Source organism: Bactrocera oleae, chromosome 5 (assembly GCF_042242935.1).
Source record: "Bactrocera oleae isolate idBacOlea1 chromosome 5, idBacOlea1, whole genome shotgun sequence".
Taxonomy (NCBI): Eukaryota; Metazoa; Arthropoda; class Insecta; order Diptera; family Tephritidae; genus Bactrocera; species Bactrocera oleae.
Window position 1 is genome coordinate 908904 of NC_091539.1, and position 19742 is coordinate 928645.

Here is a 19742-nt window from a genome sequence, read left to right on the forward strand (position 1 = left end):
TGTGCCAAATTGGAAACACGTTTTCGTTGGCAGAACTGCTGTGATGGACTTGCTGCTCATAGCTGAGTGCGTAGATATGTTTGTCGAGTCAGGCTATTTAGCAAACACCACGGTGACGTCGAATTTTCGGTTGAACGTGAGATTCTCACCTTAGTCGAGCTGAGCTAAGTTTTAGGGCATCGATTGCTTACACCATAGCAGTGAAACGTTTGTGGACCGGACTGATACAACGGCAGTTGCTGTGGTTGGAAACGTGTTGATGCAGCAATATTAATGTGCACGGCACTTAAACTTTATATAATCGATTAACAGCCATTTTATGGGGTCCATGATATCTTACTTCGAAATATAATTTTATTAATTTGGCAATCAGAAAACAGCCACGTTGCACTAGGTAGTCCAACGCTGCTTGATTACGCCTATCAATAGCCTTAAAAAATGCATAACGTTGATATACGAGAGCCTTAAGGTATGCTTCATTATTTGAATACAGTTATTACTAATCTTTTATTTCCTTCTGTGAGTTGGAATGTCGCGTATTTTAAAGCAGAAAGCGTTGAGTTATACGCAATTATTTCTGAAAAAGAAATTTGGAAATAAAACAAGAAAAAACGTAGTTCGTACGTTCAGCTTGTATGGCCGCTATATGCTATAGTGCTTCCATCGGAACAATTTCTACGGAAATTACACCACTGCCTTAGGTAATAATTCATACCAAATTTCTTGAAAATATCTCATCAAATATAAAAGTTTTCCATACAAACACTTGATTCTGCTCGTTCCGTTTGTATGGCAGCTATATGCTATAGTGGTCCGATATCGACCGTTTCGACAAATGAGCAGCCTCTTAGTGAGGAAAGAACAGGTGGAACGAAATTTGCTTTAAAAGTGAGTGGGCCTCTAAATCTTACAAATTTTTTTATTTTTCCAAAAATTTTCTTTTTTTTATAATCTACAAATGTTACCCTCAGGCTAAGCAAAAAAAGAAACCCAACCTAAAATGTATATACACTAGAAATATGTGCGTGTTAACCTTTGAGATCGCTCAGCAACACTCATAAACAGAAATGTGTACACACAAATGCGTAGCAAGCTCCAATCCCCAAAATTATGCAATGTAAATTTGTTGGCAATAATTGGTTGCTAAGCGTTCTACGCGCACACATGTCAAGAGTGTGGATTTCAGAGTGAGCATCAATCAAAAACTGTAAATTGGCAGCGATTCGGCAGTGTTGGTAAACATAACGAGCACGTGTGGGCCACAGCATATGTGCATTGCTATAGCGATGTATGTGTGCGTAAGCATAATGACACTTGTAGTGTTTCCAATGCAGTGGTGTCGCAGCGAAAAGTGTGTGGGGGTGGTGGGGTGAGGAAACTGACTTGCTGGCTTCGCTTAAGATTTGCTAAGCACAAGCAGCGGTATTTTACACACACCTAGGTATTTCTGTGCATATACTCATATACATATATATATATATGTGTGTGTGTGTGCGTGTGTTGCTGTGCGTTTGTTGCTCATGCATGTGCTGTTTGTTTATGTAACTTGCGCTGCTGTTTGCTTAAGTGGCGCCGTAATACACAGCACGGGCATAACAAGCACGCGTGCGGCCGCAGCAACTGCAAGCCAGCAGCTCGGCGGCGTGCGTGTTTGTTGTTGTTTGTAACCACAACAATTTAAGTCATTGTGTAAAAGCATAGTTGAATTTCGTGCGCTTAGCAAATGCAATACAACTTAATCCAATTTGCAGTTGATAACGTTAAGTGTTGCAATGTTGCAAGTTACTTATAAACACTTAGAAATTTGTAAATGCACCGTTAGTCAAGGTGAGTGGTAAACACTAATTGCTGCGTTTGTAAATTTGTTGAACAATTATTGAAGGCAAAAGCATTTTGAAAAATAACTGTAATGAGTGGTGAAATAAGATGGAAGCGAGCCAATAGTACTGAGTTTTCCTAATACAAAAATAGGAGTCTGCAAATTTGGATCCAAGAACTGCCTTAAGCTTCACAAAAACTATTTGACGCACATGTTGCTCTACTACAACAACAACAAATGCTTTGAACTCTAAACACTAGCTCCAGAGTAGTTAACCTGCGAAGTTGTAGTCTTTGCTGTTTGCCAAAAACAAAAAACAAAAAAATCTTTGGCTTCACTTTTTCGTTGTACTGTGCCGCTAGGCGCCAGCGCAGCAGAGCTCAAGTATTGCGCTTTAATTTAACACTGTTGTGCTGCCACTCGGAGCCAAGCTTTACTAAATAATTGTCTAAATAGCGCCACAGCGAAATTACTCAAGAGTTGCTCCGCTTTTTAAAGCGCCAGCGTTCTCCGCTCAAGCGTAAATTGTTTCCTTTTGACTTCCTTCCAATCTATTTCTACATTTCAAATGTAAAACTTTACGCAAATATAACAATCGACTGGCAGCTGCGCAACTTTCTAATCCACAAAGCAAATGCCAGTCCGCCGCACGCATATTTCTTCACATTTCTTACCATTTTCGCATACACAATTTGCTTGCCACATTTGTATTTCATTTAAACGCAAAAGTTTTAAAAGTTTTATTTTTATATTTTAGGCCGCAAGCACTACTCACGCTTCCCCGCAGCGCTTAGGCGCTGTATATCCGCTGCCAAGCTCGCTCACACTTTTTTGCATACTTGCAGGCGCTTGTCGATGGCAGCAAAACGTGATTTGTGCCCATTTCTTGCTACAAATTTAGCCAAGTGGAAATAAATTTGCAAGAAAAGTTTTGCACAAATGAAAAGCTTTGCAACAAATGCTCCAACGCATTTTTCGTGCGCAGCGCGGCGTGTTTGCGGTTTGCTTGGCAGCGAAGCGCCGGCTGGCAGACAATTACACATACGTGCCGTACGTCGTGAGTTTGCTAAGTATTTTTAAAAAGTTTTATCTAATATTTGCTAGGAAATTTTTTTTTCCTTGGATTACTATATTGCAAGGCAAATATTTGTTTGGCGTCTTTGCAAATTATTGGTGAAAAGTTTGGAGTTAGGGCTTTAGGAAGCGCAGCAGAATTATACTTCTTCTTGGCGATGTCAATCTCTGGAAAATAAGTTCTGTGTAAACCAAATTTTTCATGAAACTGGTGTAGTGACAGACCTAAGTCATATATATCTTATATATATATACTGATTGATTTACCATACCCAGGACAGTCGGGTCTAAGTAACTGTAATAGACCCGCATTTTTATGCGGCAAAGAACTGTAAGCTTGACACCATACACACGAATATTTTTCGGACTGCAAAACGCCTGTGAACTGTATCGTCAATCCCGTCTAAATCTCGAAAATAAATTCGATACAGCGAAGTTGAGTAAATCTAACCTCAATGCGTAGTCCTTACTTCAGAGGGAGTTGTAAGACAATCAGAAGTGAGCACAGCATCTAGACCACTAGAAGCAATATATTTGCGTTCCAAAATTTCTAAACTATATTACTGTGTAGTCTGATAGCGTATGATCTATAGTGGCTAGCGCTAGTATTACGGTATCTTGATCTCCAAAAGTAAAAATATGTCTTGTGATATATTCCATGCGTCGTGTTTTCGTATCAATACCATTTATACCAGTCTTTGTAGAACGATGTAGAAGTCTATCGAATTGATATACAATATATTACATGTATATATTATATATTCATATATATATATTAACATCTTTGTAAGTTTCCAAGCTAAGTCATCTACGAATCCATTAACTACTTGTAATACGCTTCTGCTTCAACACTTTCTGTCTTACTTAACTTGCGACAAACTCTCCCCATGACATCGTGGATCATCTTTTTACGATCTGCTGTGTCAACGCATTTCCAACAGAAACGCGTCAAAATTAGTAAGAGCCCTTTTGTGGGCTTGTTATTGCCTTTTCTTAAGTAAACACCCTTTAGGAGATTACTTTAAATTGTAAAATGGCAGCATAAAATTGAGACGCCCAGAAACGCCACGCGGACTACGAAATCAACACTTAACGGCAGGTGGCATAAATGAAATGAAAATGAACATTGTTTGTCTAAGGGATACTAAAATGTGGAGGAACAGAAGTTAACGAGTTGAAGCGGTTCGAAATTTCAGCGGTATACTCATTTGAAAGTTGAGACAGCAACAAATAAATAAAACAGTCTATATGCCTTTGTGGCACGTAGAAAGTAATTAGTTGTAGTGCGCCGCTGCGGCAATCCACTTTCTAGTTAAATAAAACCTCCATTTACTATTTGCCCGTACGAAACAAAGAAAGCGATAAATAACAGTGGTGGCAAGCGAGAGGTGCTATATTTCCTTATAGGCTATACTTGAACTCAGTCTTCTGCGTCTTAACTTCTGATGAATGCTGTTACCGTGAGTTTAAGATCGGCAATTCTGTTCGCAAAGTTCAAACTAAAGTTGCGTTTTTATAAAAAAGTTATCGCGAAACCATTTGAAAACAGTTTTCAGATATTACGTAACGCTATGTAGAACGAGTTTTTTAACCGTGAGCGAATTGTGAATCCCTGCTATACGACCCAGACTTCAAAAAACAATTGAAAATGGAACTCAAGTGCGTAGATATACCAAAAGCGCACACTATTTTTGCAATCAATTTGTAAAGAGGAACTTCATTTGTTGCACTTCATATAAAAAGATTCGGGCTTAATCGCTTTTAATGCCATTAAATATGAGTAAAGTGGATTTGTGGGCTTTGACTTTGCTAAGTGAAGACTCGAACCAAGCAACTCAATTGAATAAATTAGAATTTTGCGCTGAACATTGGAAGATCTCAAACGCAATTTTACAACAGATTTTTTCTTTGAACTATTTTTGCAAGCTTTTTAGCAACACATACTTTAGCCTGTCATTACATCGTTCAGCTTTTTGGTGCGGCAGTTTGGCAAACGCGTTGAGTCACGCCGCAGCAGCTCAAAACCGCTCAATTTACGCTAAAATATTATGCAAAGAATCAAGGCGAAATAGCTTAACTTACAACGCACACGCTTTGACTATGTGCAAATATGCGTAAACTACAACAACAAATTAGGCGCAAACGCATGCCGCTCAGTGTAAACAGGCGGCTTTGACGGCTGAAACGCTCAGTCAGCAACTGAAACACGCACACACTCGCAGAAACCATGCTTTTCACTGGCGTTGAAGAAGCGCCTCAACCAAGTATTTGCCTCTACAACTTCAAACAGCCGTTAGTGTTGCTCTTTAGCAACTGGCGCTTATCAGCAGCGTAATTTATGCTTCTTAGCATATTTTTCCATGTTTTCTTAAACTCGACGCTGCTTGTTGACGGCTGTTGCATGCTTTGACGCCGGAAATCTGCCACATGGCAAACAAACGCTGCTTTGTCAACAGCTCACATACATACAACAGCAACGTGCCACATGTGTGCTTACTTAGTATGATAGCCTTGCTACAAAAAGCATTTCGTTCTTTTTTAGTTTTTGTTTGACTTTTCTTTACACACACACACACACACACATATGCACTCTTCTTTACGCTTGTTAAACACCAAATCTCTGCGTGTACACATAAAAAGTGCGCAAACTTAATCACACGCTTACAAATACAACGCTTTTGCACACAGACGTCGACTCAGAATGCTTTGCTTTTGCTGCTTCTTTCTTCACACGGCAATTTCCTGTGCTGGCGTTTGCTGTGTGCAAACGCTTAGCGTGTGTGTTGGCAATTTATGTACGGCAAATAACTGTATTTTTGCCGCAGCGTAAAAAGTGTAACGCACATGTATGTGTGACTATGTATAGTCAATGTGTGTGTGGCAAAGCATTGTGCGCCTGAAAGTGGCAATCCAGAAGTCTGTTATATTTCTATCGAAAACGTTGCGTTGTGTGAATTTCTTTCTCCGCTTTGTTGGCGTAACGCATTTCTTGCTTGGAATTTTATCCTTATTAACTTGTTTATGAAGAAGAGTTTATGTGTTGCCTACTTTTAGGCGTTTGAAGCAAATTGAAACTGATGCTAATGAAGTCTTTAGCAATTTTGCTGCGACATAATGGCAGCCTTGCGCTTTTAATAAAGTTGGAAATGAAATTAGAAACAAGCAGAAGGAAAGACATCATTCTCTAAGATTCTCTAAGATTATTTCTATAGAAGAAAACTCAAGTTCTTCTAAAGTGTGAGACTGGTCATAAAATATTTTTGGCTCATACAGCTTTGCCATGTAACAGCGCATACACATGTTTACGATTTGCAACAACAAGTATTCATTACTTAACCTCATATTGTTTAAGCCGTGTCATATGTGTTGCTACAACAAGCTTTCAATTCAATATCAATTAGTGTCAAGATTTAACTGCAACCTCGTTATTGCCCTCCCACTCCGTCGGGTGCAACACAGAGCAATAAAATTTAATTCTACAAATAAATGCGACTATAAATTTCAATTAAACGTTTGTGTGCGTGTGTGTGTGTTTTACACGCCTGCTGCCATTAATTGCATTGCTTGCTGTCGTGTGTTGCATGTAACAGCACATTTGCCAGCACTGTACGCTGCTGACCGATCCACTGTGTCCACATATATGCAATGTGGTGTCTTTGCTCGAGCTTTGTGGGGCATGTGCAACAGCCCTGCCCATTAGTTTTACGATTAGTGCGTGCGTGCCGCAATAGACTTGTATTTGCCAGCGCCAACGTCAACGCACTAAGCTACAACGTCAGTACATGCTCGCATGCTTGCATATGTCCAGGCGCTGATTATACAATAAAATTGATTTATCACAATGTCTTGCACTAATATGCACTCGCCCACTGACCCAATGGCTCAAGTAGCTATCACACGCACGCACCGGCTTGCATTGGCTACGCTTTGCGTGCAATACGTTGCATACTCAGAGGAGTTGATCACTTCAATATTGGAGTTGTGCAAACAGCACAAAATATGTGCGATTTTAACGTTTTCATGGATTGTCTTACGACAGGCGTGAGAGACGCGAGCGTACGTGCATCCATGCGGCATATTTTAATGAGAGTAATGCATTTTGTGTTTACGAAAGTATACCTTTGGGCGCTTGAGCGCTCCTAATGCTGTTCTTATGTGCATTTACTTATTGCTATTAGTGAAAATTAGTTTTAGCAAGCGTTTCGTAAAAATATAAGTTATTTATTGTGTTTGCATACATTTAGGCGCTTACATAGATTAATGATTAATTAGATAGCAAGTACTGCCATTGTTGGATAGCGCACTTTAAACTCCTTGAGTTATAGCCAAGCATTTGCAACAAAACAAGCCGTTAAGACAAGCTTCTATATAGCTTTCTTGTTAAATATTTCTTTCTTCAATTTTCTTTTCTTCCACAATTTCTTGCGCTCCTCCACTGCCGACTCATTAAAAACTACTTAAACCGTTTCAACAAGCGCTGCAATGGCTGCTATCTGCATAATTGCATTAGTTCCGGCTCGAGCGCCTAAAAGTAGACAGCAAACATGCAATCAACCGTTACTTTGCATACAGTTTATTAGTTTGCCACGTTTGGCGCTGGCATATGCTGAGTGGCAATGGAATGGTTAATGCTCAGCACACTTAAACTACATACTTCACACTTAACAGTTAGACATATAGCATAACAGTAGTACATACATACATACAGGCAAGCGAATTGGCGGCTGCAGTTATGCAAATGCATTTTTAATGCGAAAACAATTTTAATACGAACAAACCAGGTGTGAGCTAATCAACGGCAACTGAAAACGAATTGTAAGCACAGCGCTAAATGTGCGCTGAATCATAGCCAAGTGCGCTGAATAACGGCATAGCCAGACATGTACGCTTGGGCAACAATAAATGCTTTAAAATTCAATGAATTTCCAATGGAGCCGCTATTAGGCAGCTAGGAAAAGCTTGAGCTCAAAGTGCTATTGAAATGAAATTTTAATTAAACAACACACAATAAAAAAGCAATGGAGATAGGCGTTAAGTTAGCTGCACAATTCAGGTCAGCGGCACACAAGCCGCGGCTGGGCGCAGCAAGTTTAAGTGGAAATATGCGCCCAACTCGTTTATATGCGTTGCCAACCAGCGATTTCGAGTGAAATCGAGCGAAATTACTAAGGAAATGTATGCGCACAATGAAACGTGAATGCCGCTCGAAGACGATGGTGGCGCTGCATGGCAGCAGCCGGCGGAATGCTGGCAAATGGACGCGTAGGCAAAGCAAGTAAACCACGAGCCAGCTGTTGGTCAATCGCTTGCTCGTTTGGCGTACGTCAGGTGTGCGCCTGTGCGTGCCACCAGGTGCGGTGAAGCGTGACGCCGCATATGAGTGGGGTTAATTTTGCGCCTGTGTATGCGTGTGTTGCTGCTACGTAAGTGTACTTAGCTACAACGACTTTATTAAATTGTTGAATTATGCAAATGGCTATGAAAAATGTATAAATAGCAATCTAGTGCGTGCTACAAGCGCGCCACAACAACAACACAACTAACAGTTACAGCAGCAACATGTGTAGCAAGAGATGAAAAATAGTAGAAGCAATCAGCAACATAACAAACAGCATAAAATAAAAGACACACATACACATACCAGTAAGCCGTTATTAAAAATTAATAATTTATATGCTCGAGTGTTCGGAGAAATTCATCGCATAAAAGTAAACGAACTGCAAGTCAAGTGCAACAATCGGCCAAAGCATACTTCTATCTGTGCGTGCGCACTCTGTTCATTTACGAACTTCCAAATCTTTTATTCAAATGAAGGTCGTGCTTTTTAATGTAAAGTCGTAAGACAATATAAAAGACATCAGATTGGAAAGTAATTGCAAAAGTGTAAAGAAATAGTCAAATCCTACTTGAGCTGCTTATTTTATAAATTAATGCACGTTCTTGCAGTGCCTAGTCGATAAAAGTAGCGAAGTAAAGGCGCCTAGAGATAAAAGGATAGCCTAGAGATATATTATAAATTCATTAAGGCGCTTAGCGAGATAAAGATTGCCTACCATCAAGCGCCTAGAGAGGAAAATATTGCCCATCATCAGGCGCCAAGAGAAAACAAGATTGCCTACCATTAGGCGCTTAGATGGTAATCAGCAGCTGATAGAGCTCCCAAGTCAGTAGCAGACTTATTTACTCAGCTTAATCTAAGTCTATTACTAGTTGCTTGAAAACGTTGAAAATAGTTTAGAAATTCCAACTAGAAAGCCGTTCGTCTACGTGCGTCAACAATTCAGTATTTCTTGACACTATATGATTTCTTGTGCTAATACAAAAGTATTTCATGTGTATACAATATTGCGGAGCATTTCTTGTCATAGACGTGCTGAAATTATATCGACTTCGGCGTATTGAGTATGCGACACCAAACTAAGCCCTATTGAAGTCTATAGAGATTTTGGCATCGATCGAGAGTTCCATTTGCACCGTTCGGAGCGTCAGTTTCACGGCATGACAGCGATCAACCACATAAAATTCATGAACAAGCAGAAGCGGATGTCTACTGACTACTACTGTTACCTAACTACAGTGATGTGTGGATGATCTTTATTGACTTTTCATCATTTTATAAATATAAAGGTGACTCTTATCAGATGCCTCTTCCAAACAACCAGCTCTGATTTCTCTGTTTATCGTGGCAGTTTGGTTAGTAAGGTTTTCAACAGAGCTCAAGGCCTTTTGAATACAAAAAAAAAAAAATATTTTGCAACATAGCATCTTTAGTTTACTCTGCTAGACTCGTGGGCCACGCATAGACCAGGTTTGGTCCTTAACAAACAAAGACTTTTTACAATTCTTTAAAGTTTCATTTAAAATATTAAATGATATTTTTGTTGATTTCTCTTCATAACAGTTTCTGGTAGTCAAATTTGCTTGCTACGGTTGTTCTACAGTGTTTATATTCAGTAAAATTCGAAGCAGTTACAAACCTCATTTAAATTATACTTTTAATAAAAATTTCTTATTCTCTTTACAGCACCTTTATGCATGCGCTTCTCACTCAAAGGGTAAATGAGCTTGGAAATTTCTACTTAGTAGGCTCATGAAGTCAACATACGTTAAGTTGTTGACTTAAATACTTAGACACGCATATATCTGCTCTTCAGAAACAGCTTAGTAGCAACTTATAAATGGCATCTTAAAAATATATTACAATAGATCATATTTTATGAAGTCGAGGTAAATCTGTTTGCTCACTACAAAAAGGTCGCATTTATACGTGATTTCGAAATCACAGCTTCCTTCAATCCTTTTCTGCTTACCGTGCACACTTCGACCGTCTCTTTCTACATCACACGCAGCCCACTCCTTTAGGACATTAGAACGGCAACCCAAACAAGCGACGCTCAGCAAAACTCATTATTGGGCAAGTTGCAGCAAAAAGCAAAATTAATTAGCAAAATCAATTTTCTGTAAAATGATATTATATAAGTCATGACAAAGCAGTAAACAGATAAGCCAAAAGCAACGAAAAGATGACTGCAATAACGGTAAAACAAAGCAATATTTATTGGCGAGTGAATAAGGGCCTTTCAAGCAGTGTGCATCAGCAAGTTAAGTACAGCATTTTTAACCGTTATTTACAACTCATCAACACACACACATTCGCCAATCACATTTATATTGCCGAATCAGCTGCGCTGATGAAAAATTGCCAACACTTCATGAGATAAAAGCAGCGAGCAGCTGAAAAGGGTACAACAAGCACAACAAACAACAACATCGATCAACAAGCGTGCACAGCACGCCCGCAGCAATAACAGCAACAAGCCAGCAAACACTTGAGCGTGAACGCCTATAAGTAGGCTACTCAAAAACAAAAAACTCAAGGAAACGACGAATTGTACGGAAGAATAAGGGAAATGAGTGAAGGCAAGAAGACACAAGTGACTCAATGAGTCAACATCATTAGAAAAACGATTAAAATGAGAAAGTAAGCTGTGCGATTTGAAGAGCATAGCAGCGAGCGAAGCGTGATATAGCAAAGACAGCCTTGGGCTGCGAACGGTGCTAAGGGACGACAACGCCTTTAATAGTGTTTAGCGTACAGCAAAAAAAAAAAAAAATACACACAAACCAAATATACAGTGAAGTGCGAAAAATGCAGGCAAAAGTCAAGCGGCAGCTAGGCAAAGAGGCAGAGAGACGGCAGTGTGATGAACGCACAAAAGCGAGCAGTCATTTGTGTTTGCTCAAAAGGAAGGGGATAGATCTATGCAAAACAGTGGCAGAAAGTAGCCTACTTTGCGGTGTGTAACAAAGTGTTAAACGATTTTGTGGCGTTAAATGAATATTCAAAAGGAAAGGAAGACGGCAAAAGCAAAAGCGGTAGAAATTAAACAAACATTGCGTGAGAGAAAAGATACCCACGCCTTCGCTGCGTGGTTGGTGCAAGTGCCCTCAGCGCTACACTGGTGAGGGTGCAGAAAAATGGCACGGAAATGGGAAAAGTTGTATGTGCCAGCTGCGACTGGACAGCCATGGCTTAATAGGGTATTAACTTACCAAATATGTACGCAAGATTTGGGCGCACGCACGGCAAACGCATTTAAATATCTGCACATGTGTCTGTGGTGTACAGTTAGACAGCTGAACCAAAATGAATTTGTCAAATTGTGCCCCACACCGTTATTATTTATTATGATGTGGGCGCTTTAATGCGATCATTCAATATAGCTATTTGTGCTGCTGAGCAATTTCTGCCATCCCTTGATGTGAGACTGTGTAATAAATATTGATTATCATAGAGTTAGGCACAGATCTTTAAGCATACTTTATTTAATCAAGGTTAGAGCTCTAGATAAAAGCTGTCAAGCTGTATTTCGTTTGTATTCAGCTCAATTAGCACATAAAATACAACATTCAGCTGCTGTAAGGAAATTTTTTCCAGCCAATTTCGGCACACATTTGTTCAAAATCACATAGATAGATAATTTAGCACATTTAAATGCGAAAAAGTAATATTTTGAACTCTCGGCACATATTCAGCGCAATTCAGCACGCTTATTGCTGCAAAATTTCTCAATTTTGGATGACTTAAACACTGTAAATGGTAAGATCTCCACTTTGTGCTATTTTACTTTCCTAAAATACCTATTTTTTCGAAATACTTCAACTAAAGTTACGTCTATGTAAAAAGTCTCACTGTTAGCGCTATTCAGCGCAGTTTATACCAATTCAGCAATACACATAAACAACGTTTTACTTATAATTCGTACAGCTTTATCAATTCCGCGCAATTCAGCGCTATTAAAATCATTATTTTTTTAGTAAATTAAATATTTTTAGCAATACGAAACATTTAATGAATTTGTGTGGTTAGCGCTTGCTACCATAATTTAAGCTATCTCTCATTTCCTTCAACAAATTCCGTATTCAGCTCATCTCTTCTTTACTCCTTTGATTTTTCTTGACAAATCTCCAAATAATTAGTCAGTTGCTGAGCGATAATTTAAATTATTATAGCACATTTAGCGATAACTGTGATTAATTGTGTCATCGATAAGATTGCAATGCTTCAACGTGTACTAACATAGCAGTAGACAGTAAAGCAGAGAAAGTTTTCAATCGATAAAACCTGGTTTATCAGCAAATTGTTGCTTCTTGGCTGTGTAAGTGGAGGCAATACTATTTATCATCTTAAACAACAATTTGTTACCGTATGCTGTTTGGTTCATTATTTACAGTTAAGTTGTTGACTGTTTATTATTTTTCTTACTTCTCCCTTGTCTTTCTTGCGTTATTAATTTTTTATCATACTTGTAAGCATCCAACTGAGTAATATTAAATATATTGCTGTTGATTCTACTATATCAGCTAAAATATTTAATAGGACATTTATATGTATTTCTACTGCTCAATATTTTACTTGTACCAGATAGTTTATTTTGCTGTGCAAAAAAATATGATTCATTTGCTTTAAATACATGAATAACAATTAACGCAACCTTATTCAGCACAAGCAACGTTATTACACCACTTTACTCTTTAGTAAATTTCATGCGTTTGCTTTTATATTTATAACAGAAACAGCTTAACAAAATTTCATTCAGCTTCACTTAACTAAACTTAGTATAACATTTTTAATGGCTACTAATTAATATTCCGCATCATTTAACGATATTCAGCGCTATTTTTTCATTTAAATTCGCTTTTAAATATTTTTTCGTCAACATCTAAGCCATTCAGCTCAATTCAGCGCAATTCAGCAACGTTCTTTGTAGTAATTTTATTTGAACTAACAAACTAGTTATACTACATATTGTCTGTTTTCATATTTTGCCAGTAGAATACACAATTGTTTATTTATTATTGCAACAATTCCCAGACGCAACAATTGCACACCGTGCAAAAATAAAAGCACTAAGAAAAAACAACAGCCAGCCTAAAAATGACAGCACCATCGACAACAATGACAAACTACACGGCAGAATTATTGCTCTGCGACGCGTGCAAAGTCATTCAGCGCGCGGTCGGTGCGCAATTTTCACGTGCCATTTAACACGCCGCTTTGCTCGTGCAACAAGCAAAAAGCAGCGCACAAAAAATATTTCAAAACTTAATAAAACAACAACAGTGTTAGTTATTGACAATAAAGCACCGCTGGGAGCCCTACAAGCCGGCTGAGCTGTGCAAAAATACAACCAACTTAGTTAGCAATGTATCGTATGCTGGAGTTGCACTGCATGCGGTTGTTGCAACATATTTTCGCATGCTCACTTTTTGCTTAGTATTGCCTTTTTTGCAACCAACTAGCGGCGCTGTTTGTGCAACGCGTTGATAGCGCAAGGATCAGATCACCGATTTTATTGGCTGGATTTGTTATGCAATAAAAAGTGGCACTTTATGGGTTGGCCTTAACGTAGTGCAGCGCAAAGAACGCATGAAAAACCAATTTTTTCAAACTGGTAATCAACTTTTTTTCGTTATTGAGCAACCATATTATTAAATTGTTATATTTTTTATGCACTTTTAGCAATCTTCTAGATTTAATTGATTGCTTTTGCGCATTTTACGCTTCCTGCCGCTTCCCCACAGCCTGTGGCAGATAAAACTTTTCCTTTCATAAGCCGCTTAACATTAATGGAATCACTTCATATTACACACTGAGCGCACTTAGCCTTATGGTGCATACAGCAGTACGCACATGCATGTGGCATGTTGGAAGCAGTACACCTGTATAAATATGGCTCGACCGCAGCGCGCATCAATGCGGTTGCACTAACTGTCAGCGCGCTGCCAACTTGACAGTTCAAAAAGCACTTAATCCAGCTTAGTGGTTGTGTCTGTCTGTGTGTCACACGCTCGCCTACGCACCTGTGCAGCTCCGCTCGCTTTTATTTATTTATCTGCCTCAATACATGTTGTTTGTCAAGCGTTGACATAAATATGTTTTCGCTGGAATTTTTGCTCTATCCGATTTCTTTTCTTACTGAATCTCTCTATTGCCACAAATACAGTTAAGTTAAGACGCATGAAGTCTACAGCAATGTGTTTGAAGTTTATGTTGCTCATGTGTGCAACATTTGACGGACTGAGACAATTCAAACAAACTCGAAATGTGTCGTTATATAGAAGAGGGATAGAAATTATAAAATGTTGGTATATAAAAGATACACTATCTTCATATTTATAACATTTAATTTAGAGAAGGTAACAGATTACCAAATTTCTTTGAAATCGTAGGAGTGGTTTTCGAGATCAGTCGGTTAGTTTTTGAATAATTTATGTTTACTACTTTGTTTGGGCTTGTTCTCCAAAGCAAGCTCAAGCGTGATCTCTGATCACTCTGATGAAGAAGCGGCGTTACCTAGAAAATCATACTCTCTTCACGTTAGAAAATTATAGTGCGCCGAGGGAAGGCCACGCTTTCGATAAAATTATGCTTCGGAAATGCTTAGCGCGAATTTGTATAAATTGTTTTACCAGCTTCGAAAAAAAAATATTTAAACTACCAGCAGACGGTGAGCAACTATAAGCTACTGCCATCTTGAGGTAAACAAATAACCTTGTGATTCTCTAGGGCTGCGTTGAATCATGCAGAGGCTTTCCGTAACCGTGATTCTACTTCGTACTACTATATGACTAAATTGTTTTTACCTTGCGCTACAAAAAGGGGACGCTGTGAATGCTGTTTCACAGTTAAAAATGCGCGACAACAACGCTGAAAGTTTAAGTAAATAAACATTTATTACAGCTTAGTTTTCATTAGCCTACATTTGGGCGTTATTATTTCAAATTTTTCAATTTCGCATTTATTTGCAAGTCAAGCAAACAAAGCTCACATTAGCAACTCACTAATTTCTTTTATAAGCGCTCTTTCACATATTTTCACATTTTTATATATTGAAAATAAATTGTAATTAATAAGTATGTATATATATATATAAGGCACTTACGTTGTGAGTTCGAGCGCCGTATGATGTTCTCCAGGAATGTGTTCTGCGGCGCAACAAGTCCACGACGTCCGCCAGGCATTTTGCTTGCGTTGTTTGCGTACCTATTACAATATCATCGCGTACGTGACAGCAGTGGAAGATTACAACAACAATAAATTTAGCACATTAACGCACACCACCATAACAATGACCACAACAACAATAAAACTATTTTTTTTTAAACAAATAAACGACACTTAGCGTTGCCTTAAAATTAGGCTACGCGTGGCAAGTAGGCGGCTACAACGACAACAGCGATCGCTGAAAAACGGTGCGAGTAGAAGACAGCAGTTGCGGTGATAGCAGTTATAGCGTTTGCTGCGCTGTCGGCGCATGTTTGCTGCTGCTGACAGTAATGTTATTATTTACAACAACAATAAAACGAATTGCCAAAACACGAAAAGATATATATTGCAGCGCCGCACGCAGCAAGTTGGCAATAAAGCATGATAAATTACTTGCCCGTATTTTCTCACAAATTTTCTACTGGCGGCGCCTAAATGTATGCTACACAGATTCTTAATTCTTTGTTTTTATTTATATTTATTTGTTTTGTTGCTTTGCTGGCAGCCAGACAACAAGACAGAAGACAAATGAGTTTGAAAAGTGTAGCTTCGCCGGAGTAAGGTGTACTCGAACGCGACTGCTGCTACATTTTGCTGTTAATAACGCAAGTGGCAGCAGCAGCTGGCAGTGCTTGTTTAAAACAGATTTAAAATAAACAAATTTGAATAACGGCACTTTTTTTCGTGTTAATGTTTAGCATGTTTGTTGTTGTTGTCTTTATTAATTTTTTTTTTTTTTTAGATTATTTATTCTCACACTGTTATTTTAAGCTGCCTTCGTAAAAGCTCTTCATTAACAATTTTTTTTCTCGTTTGTCATTTTATAGCTTCCGTTTCACTTCAAAACTACAAAAGCGATACATTTTTCACTTTCGTTTTGTTCGTTTTTTCACGACAATGCCAACTCACACTTTTCAATTAAACGCTTACACTTTTACACGCTTGTTGTTGTTGTAATTTTTATTGTTTGTTATTTATTGCGCAAATGTATTTTAACTTCCTATGAAGTTGAACAATGAAAAAGTGCACAAACGCCAGACACTTTAGCATTTACACGTTTTTTGTAGCATACATTTCGGCGCGACAATGAAAATTCATTTACTCAACGCTCACTTTGCCATTACTTATATTTTTCCTGCAATTTTTGTGCACTTTTTCACTTTGTATTTCAACACGCTTTTCGCTTTTGTGTCACAGGCATATGTAGGCGCTTTAGCACACACACATACACACTCACACTTTTTGTATTTAAATGGAAAAGTTCCGTAATCCTTTTTGCTTTTCGCACATTTCCATTTCAATTATCTCTTGTTCGGCTGCAGCAACATAACGCCAGCTGCTGCTGCACGATTTCTTGTTGTTTTACCAGCTTTTACGCGCGCATAATGGTGTATGTAGTGGTGTGTTTCCATGCGATCTGCAAAGAGAAAATGCGGTGAGAAGTGAAAAATGGCATTAAAAATAACTGTACAGCCAATGCAAATATGCAGAGAAATTGATTAATGCTATGCGCGTGCAGGTAGTGACCCTCACGCATACTAAAGCAGCTGTCTCAAGCATATACGCACACACAAACAGACGTTTTTTATATAATTTTGCTACGCTTGCCGTTTGCCGTTCATTTATCATGCTTGACGCAAACATGCGTACAGCGGTGTCAGCGCTGCAACAACAAGATTGACAGCGCAACAAATTACGTTTTGATTGCTGCGACGCTTGTTAACGCATACAGGCACACTCACGCATATATATGTATGTATATGCAACTGCGCTGCCGCCAAACAAGAAATCAAGCAAAACAGAGCTAACTGACTGCAAAATCACATCAATCAATGCAATTATGCCGACTACCAGACAGACAAGCAACAACTGAGCGCCTGTCTGAACCGTTATTTTTCACTGGCGAGCCTGTTTTTCAGCCATTGCGACCATTTCGACCAAGCGGCAGCGGCTGTTACTGCGGTCAGTTCACAATTTAATTGGCAGATAATATAAATTATATTGAACCAGCGCGCCTTCGGATCGACACAGACACACATGCACATGTATGCGCGTACACACATACCAACAGTCAGGCAGTTGTTTCACTTACTAAAAAAAAATTTTTTTTTAAATGTAATAAAAAATAAAAAAAGCCAATTGTAGGCGAGTGCCGCGCTAACACGTGCTGGTCACTCATACGCCACGTGCAACCGTACGCTGTGCTGTGGCTGCGCGGCGCAAAGCCCAACTTACGCTTGCGGCAGAACTTTATGTTTGCAAGCAAAAGTTTTTCTAAGGAGATTTTAAAAATAAGTTTTGCTGTTCATGGCAACGTCGCCCAGTTTCGGCGTTGATTTTTGTAAGTTCACAAAATAATTTTGTTAAACTCGATTTGCTGATTTTTCAATATGCCTCGTTGCTTGTTTGTTTTTCAGCTTTTAGCGCGCACTTTAAAAGAACTACGAATTGTTTAATTAGTAAAAAAAAATTATATAAAACTGTAAACAAAATTAATAGATTTTTTTTTTGCCGCTTGCTCACATCGGTAAGATTTGCAGCGTCACAGCGAAACCGCAGTGACTGCTTCAAACTGCCTGCTTGAGCAATCGCTTACTCAGAGCTTCACAAATCCAATATTAAGTGCAAGTTTAACGTCACTTTTCGCCTCCATGCTTCGAGCTGAGTCTAGCTGGTCGCTTGCTTTCTATCTTTTTTCTTTTTTGGCTTTCAATATTTTTGCTTGAAAAACTTTGATTTTCATCAAAACTGTCGAACACAAACTCTTCTTGATTGACTAATGAATAACTTAATTGGTTGTTAAAACGGTCGCAACAATGCTTAGCAATAAAACATGAAAACTGTTGTCAATTTGCTGCGCAGCGTTCAGCTGATAAGTTTTGGAAAAAGTATTGCCGCAGCAACTAAAGCATGAAATTAATGACTTTATATGCTTGATGCTCAGAATTGTATATATATTATATATTGTATTTCACGCTGGTGCCTAGTTGGAACGTTCACTCAGCATTGTAGACTACAGTTAAGAGCATAGGCAACAAGCTGAAAATGCTGCTGCATTTCTTTGTGCTACTGTACAGTAGGGTGGAGTGAAAAAAAAAATTGTTTTGGCTTAGCGTTGTTAGTGTCAAATTTGCAGATTATAAAAAAAAAAATTTTGGAAAAAACAAATTTTGCAACATCTAGATGCGGCTCACTCACTTTTAAAGTAAATTTCGAGTTAAATTTTTTTTGGAAAAAAAAAATTTTTTTTTTTGGTTTAAACTCTTTACATTTATATAAAAATTACCGAATTTGACGGTTTTTGACTCAAAATTTATTTTAACGCTTACGGAAAGCATGTTGTCGTTTAAGACTTTTTTTAAAACTCCAATAATGACCACCATAAATTTTTTTAACTTGCTAACTTTTAGTTGGCCAGTAAGAGGCCTCTCTACAGCTTCTAGAACACTTATCAAAAATTTTTTATGAAATAAAAATGTTAACTTGAAAATTAATTTAAAACTGCGTGGACCGCCTCTAGATTTTCAAAAATTTTTATCATGTAATGAGAGGCGACTGAAATGTGTGGGAGGAACAGTAATTACGTCAGCTATCATACGCGCAAACCGGACTTAACCACACCAACACGCACTCAAACACACACAGTCTTCGCTTAATCGTTATTGCTGTTTTATTTTCCTGCCACTTCCGTCTTGCTTTTGGCACTCACCGCGACGCAATTCGCGCTTACACATATAAAAACAAGCACACAACTTGCTGCATTCACACCGCGTCAAAGCAACCAACACATAATATACGCGCAGTTTAAAAGCGAGTACATAAAATTACAAAGTAATTACAGCAACAAAATCTTAATTACGATATCAACGCCGCAACGTTGCGCCGCAAATGGTCGACACATAAAACGAGTGCGAGAGCGAAAAATACCACCAACACAAACACTGGCTTTCGCCATCTTGTTTTGGTTTGTTTCACCGGCATTTTTTTTTTTTTTATGTGACTTTGTGCGCTGCGCAGCGTTGAGGTGTCGAAAGCCGAAATTAAACTTGGAAAGACTGCAACAACGCGCGACGTCAAGCAAAATGGCAGTCAAAGCAGCCGCCAAGGTGAGTGAGTGTGCACGTCTACACACACAGCCATAAGCTGGTAAGGAAGGAAGCATGGCATAATGGTGTGGCACAAATGAAAGCGAAAGATGTTTTTATATGCCTTTGTTTTCAATTAAAAAGCAACGGTGCATAAAAAGCAAGCAGACGGCATGCACAATAAAAGGTTGTACGGTGGAAGAAATGTAGATAC

General features: G+C 38.6%; 1 protein-coding gene across 12 annotated transcripts in view; it reads right to left on the reverse strand.

The window, feature by feature from the left end:
* eag (ether a go-go) overlaps positions 1 to 19742 on the reverse strand; it is a 92796-nt gene that overhangs the window by 46896 nt on the left and 26158 nt on the right. For all 12 annotated transcript variants that reach the window (XM_070109509.1, XM_070109513.1, XM_070109517.1 and 9 more), the window contains exon 2: positions 15340 to 15440. In XM_070109509.1, coding sequence (XP_069965610.1) covers positions 15340 to 15418 — 79 coding nt within the window. In that variant the 5' untranslated portion in view covers positions 15419 to 15440. The remainder of the gene's footprint in view (positions 1 to 15339; positions 15441 to 19742) is intronic.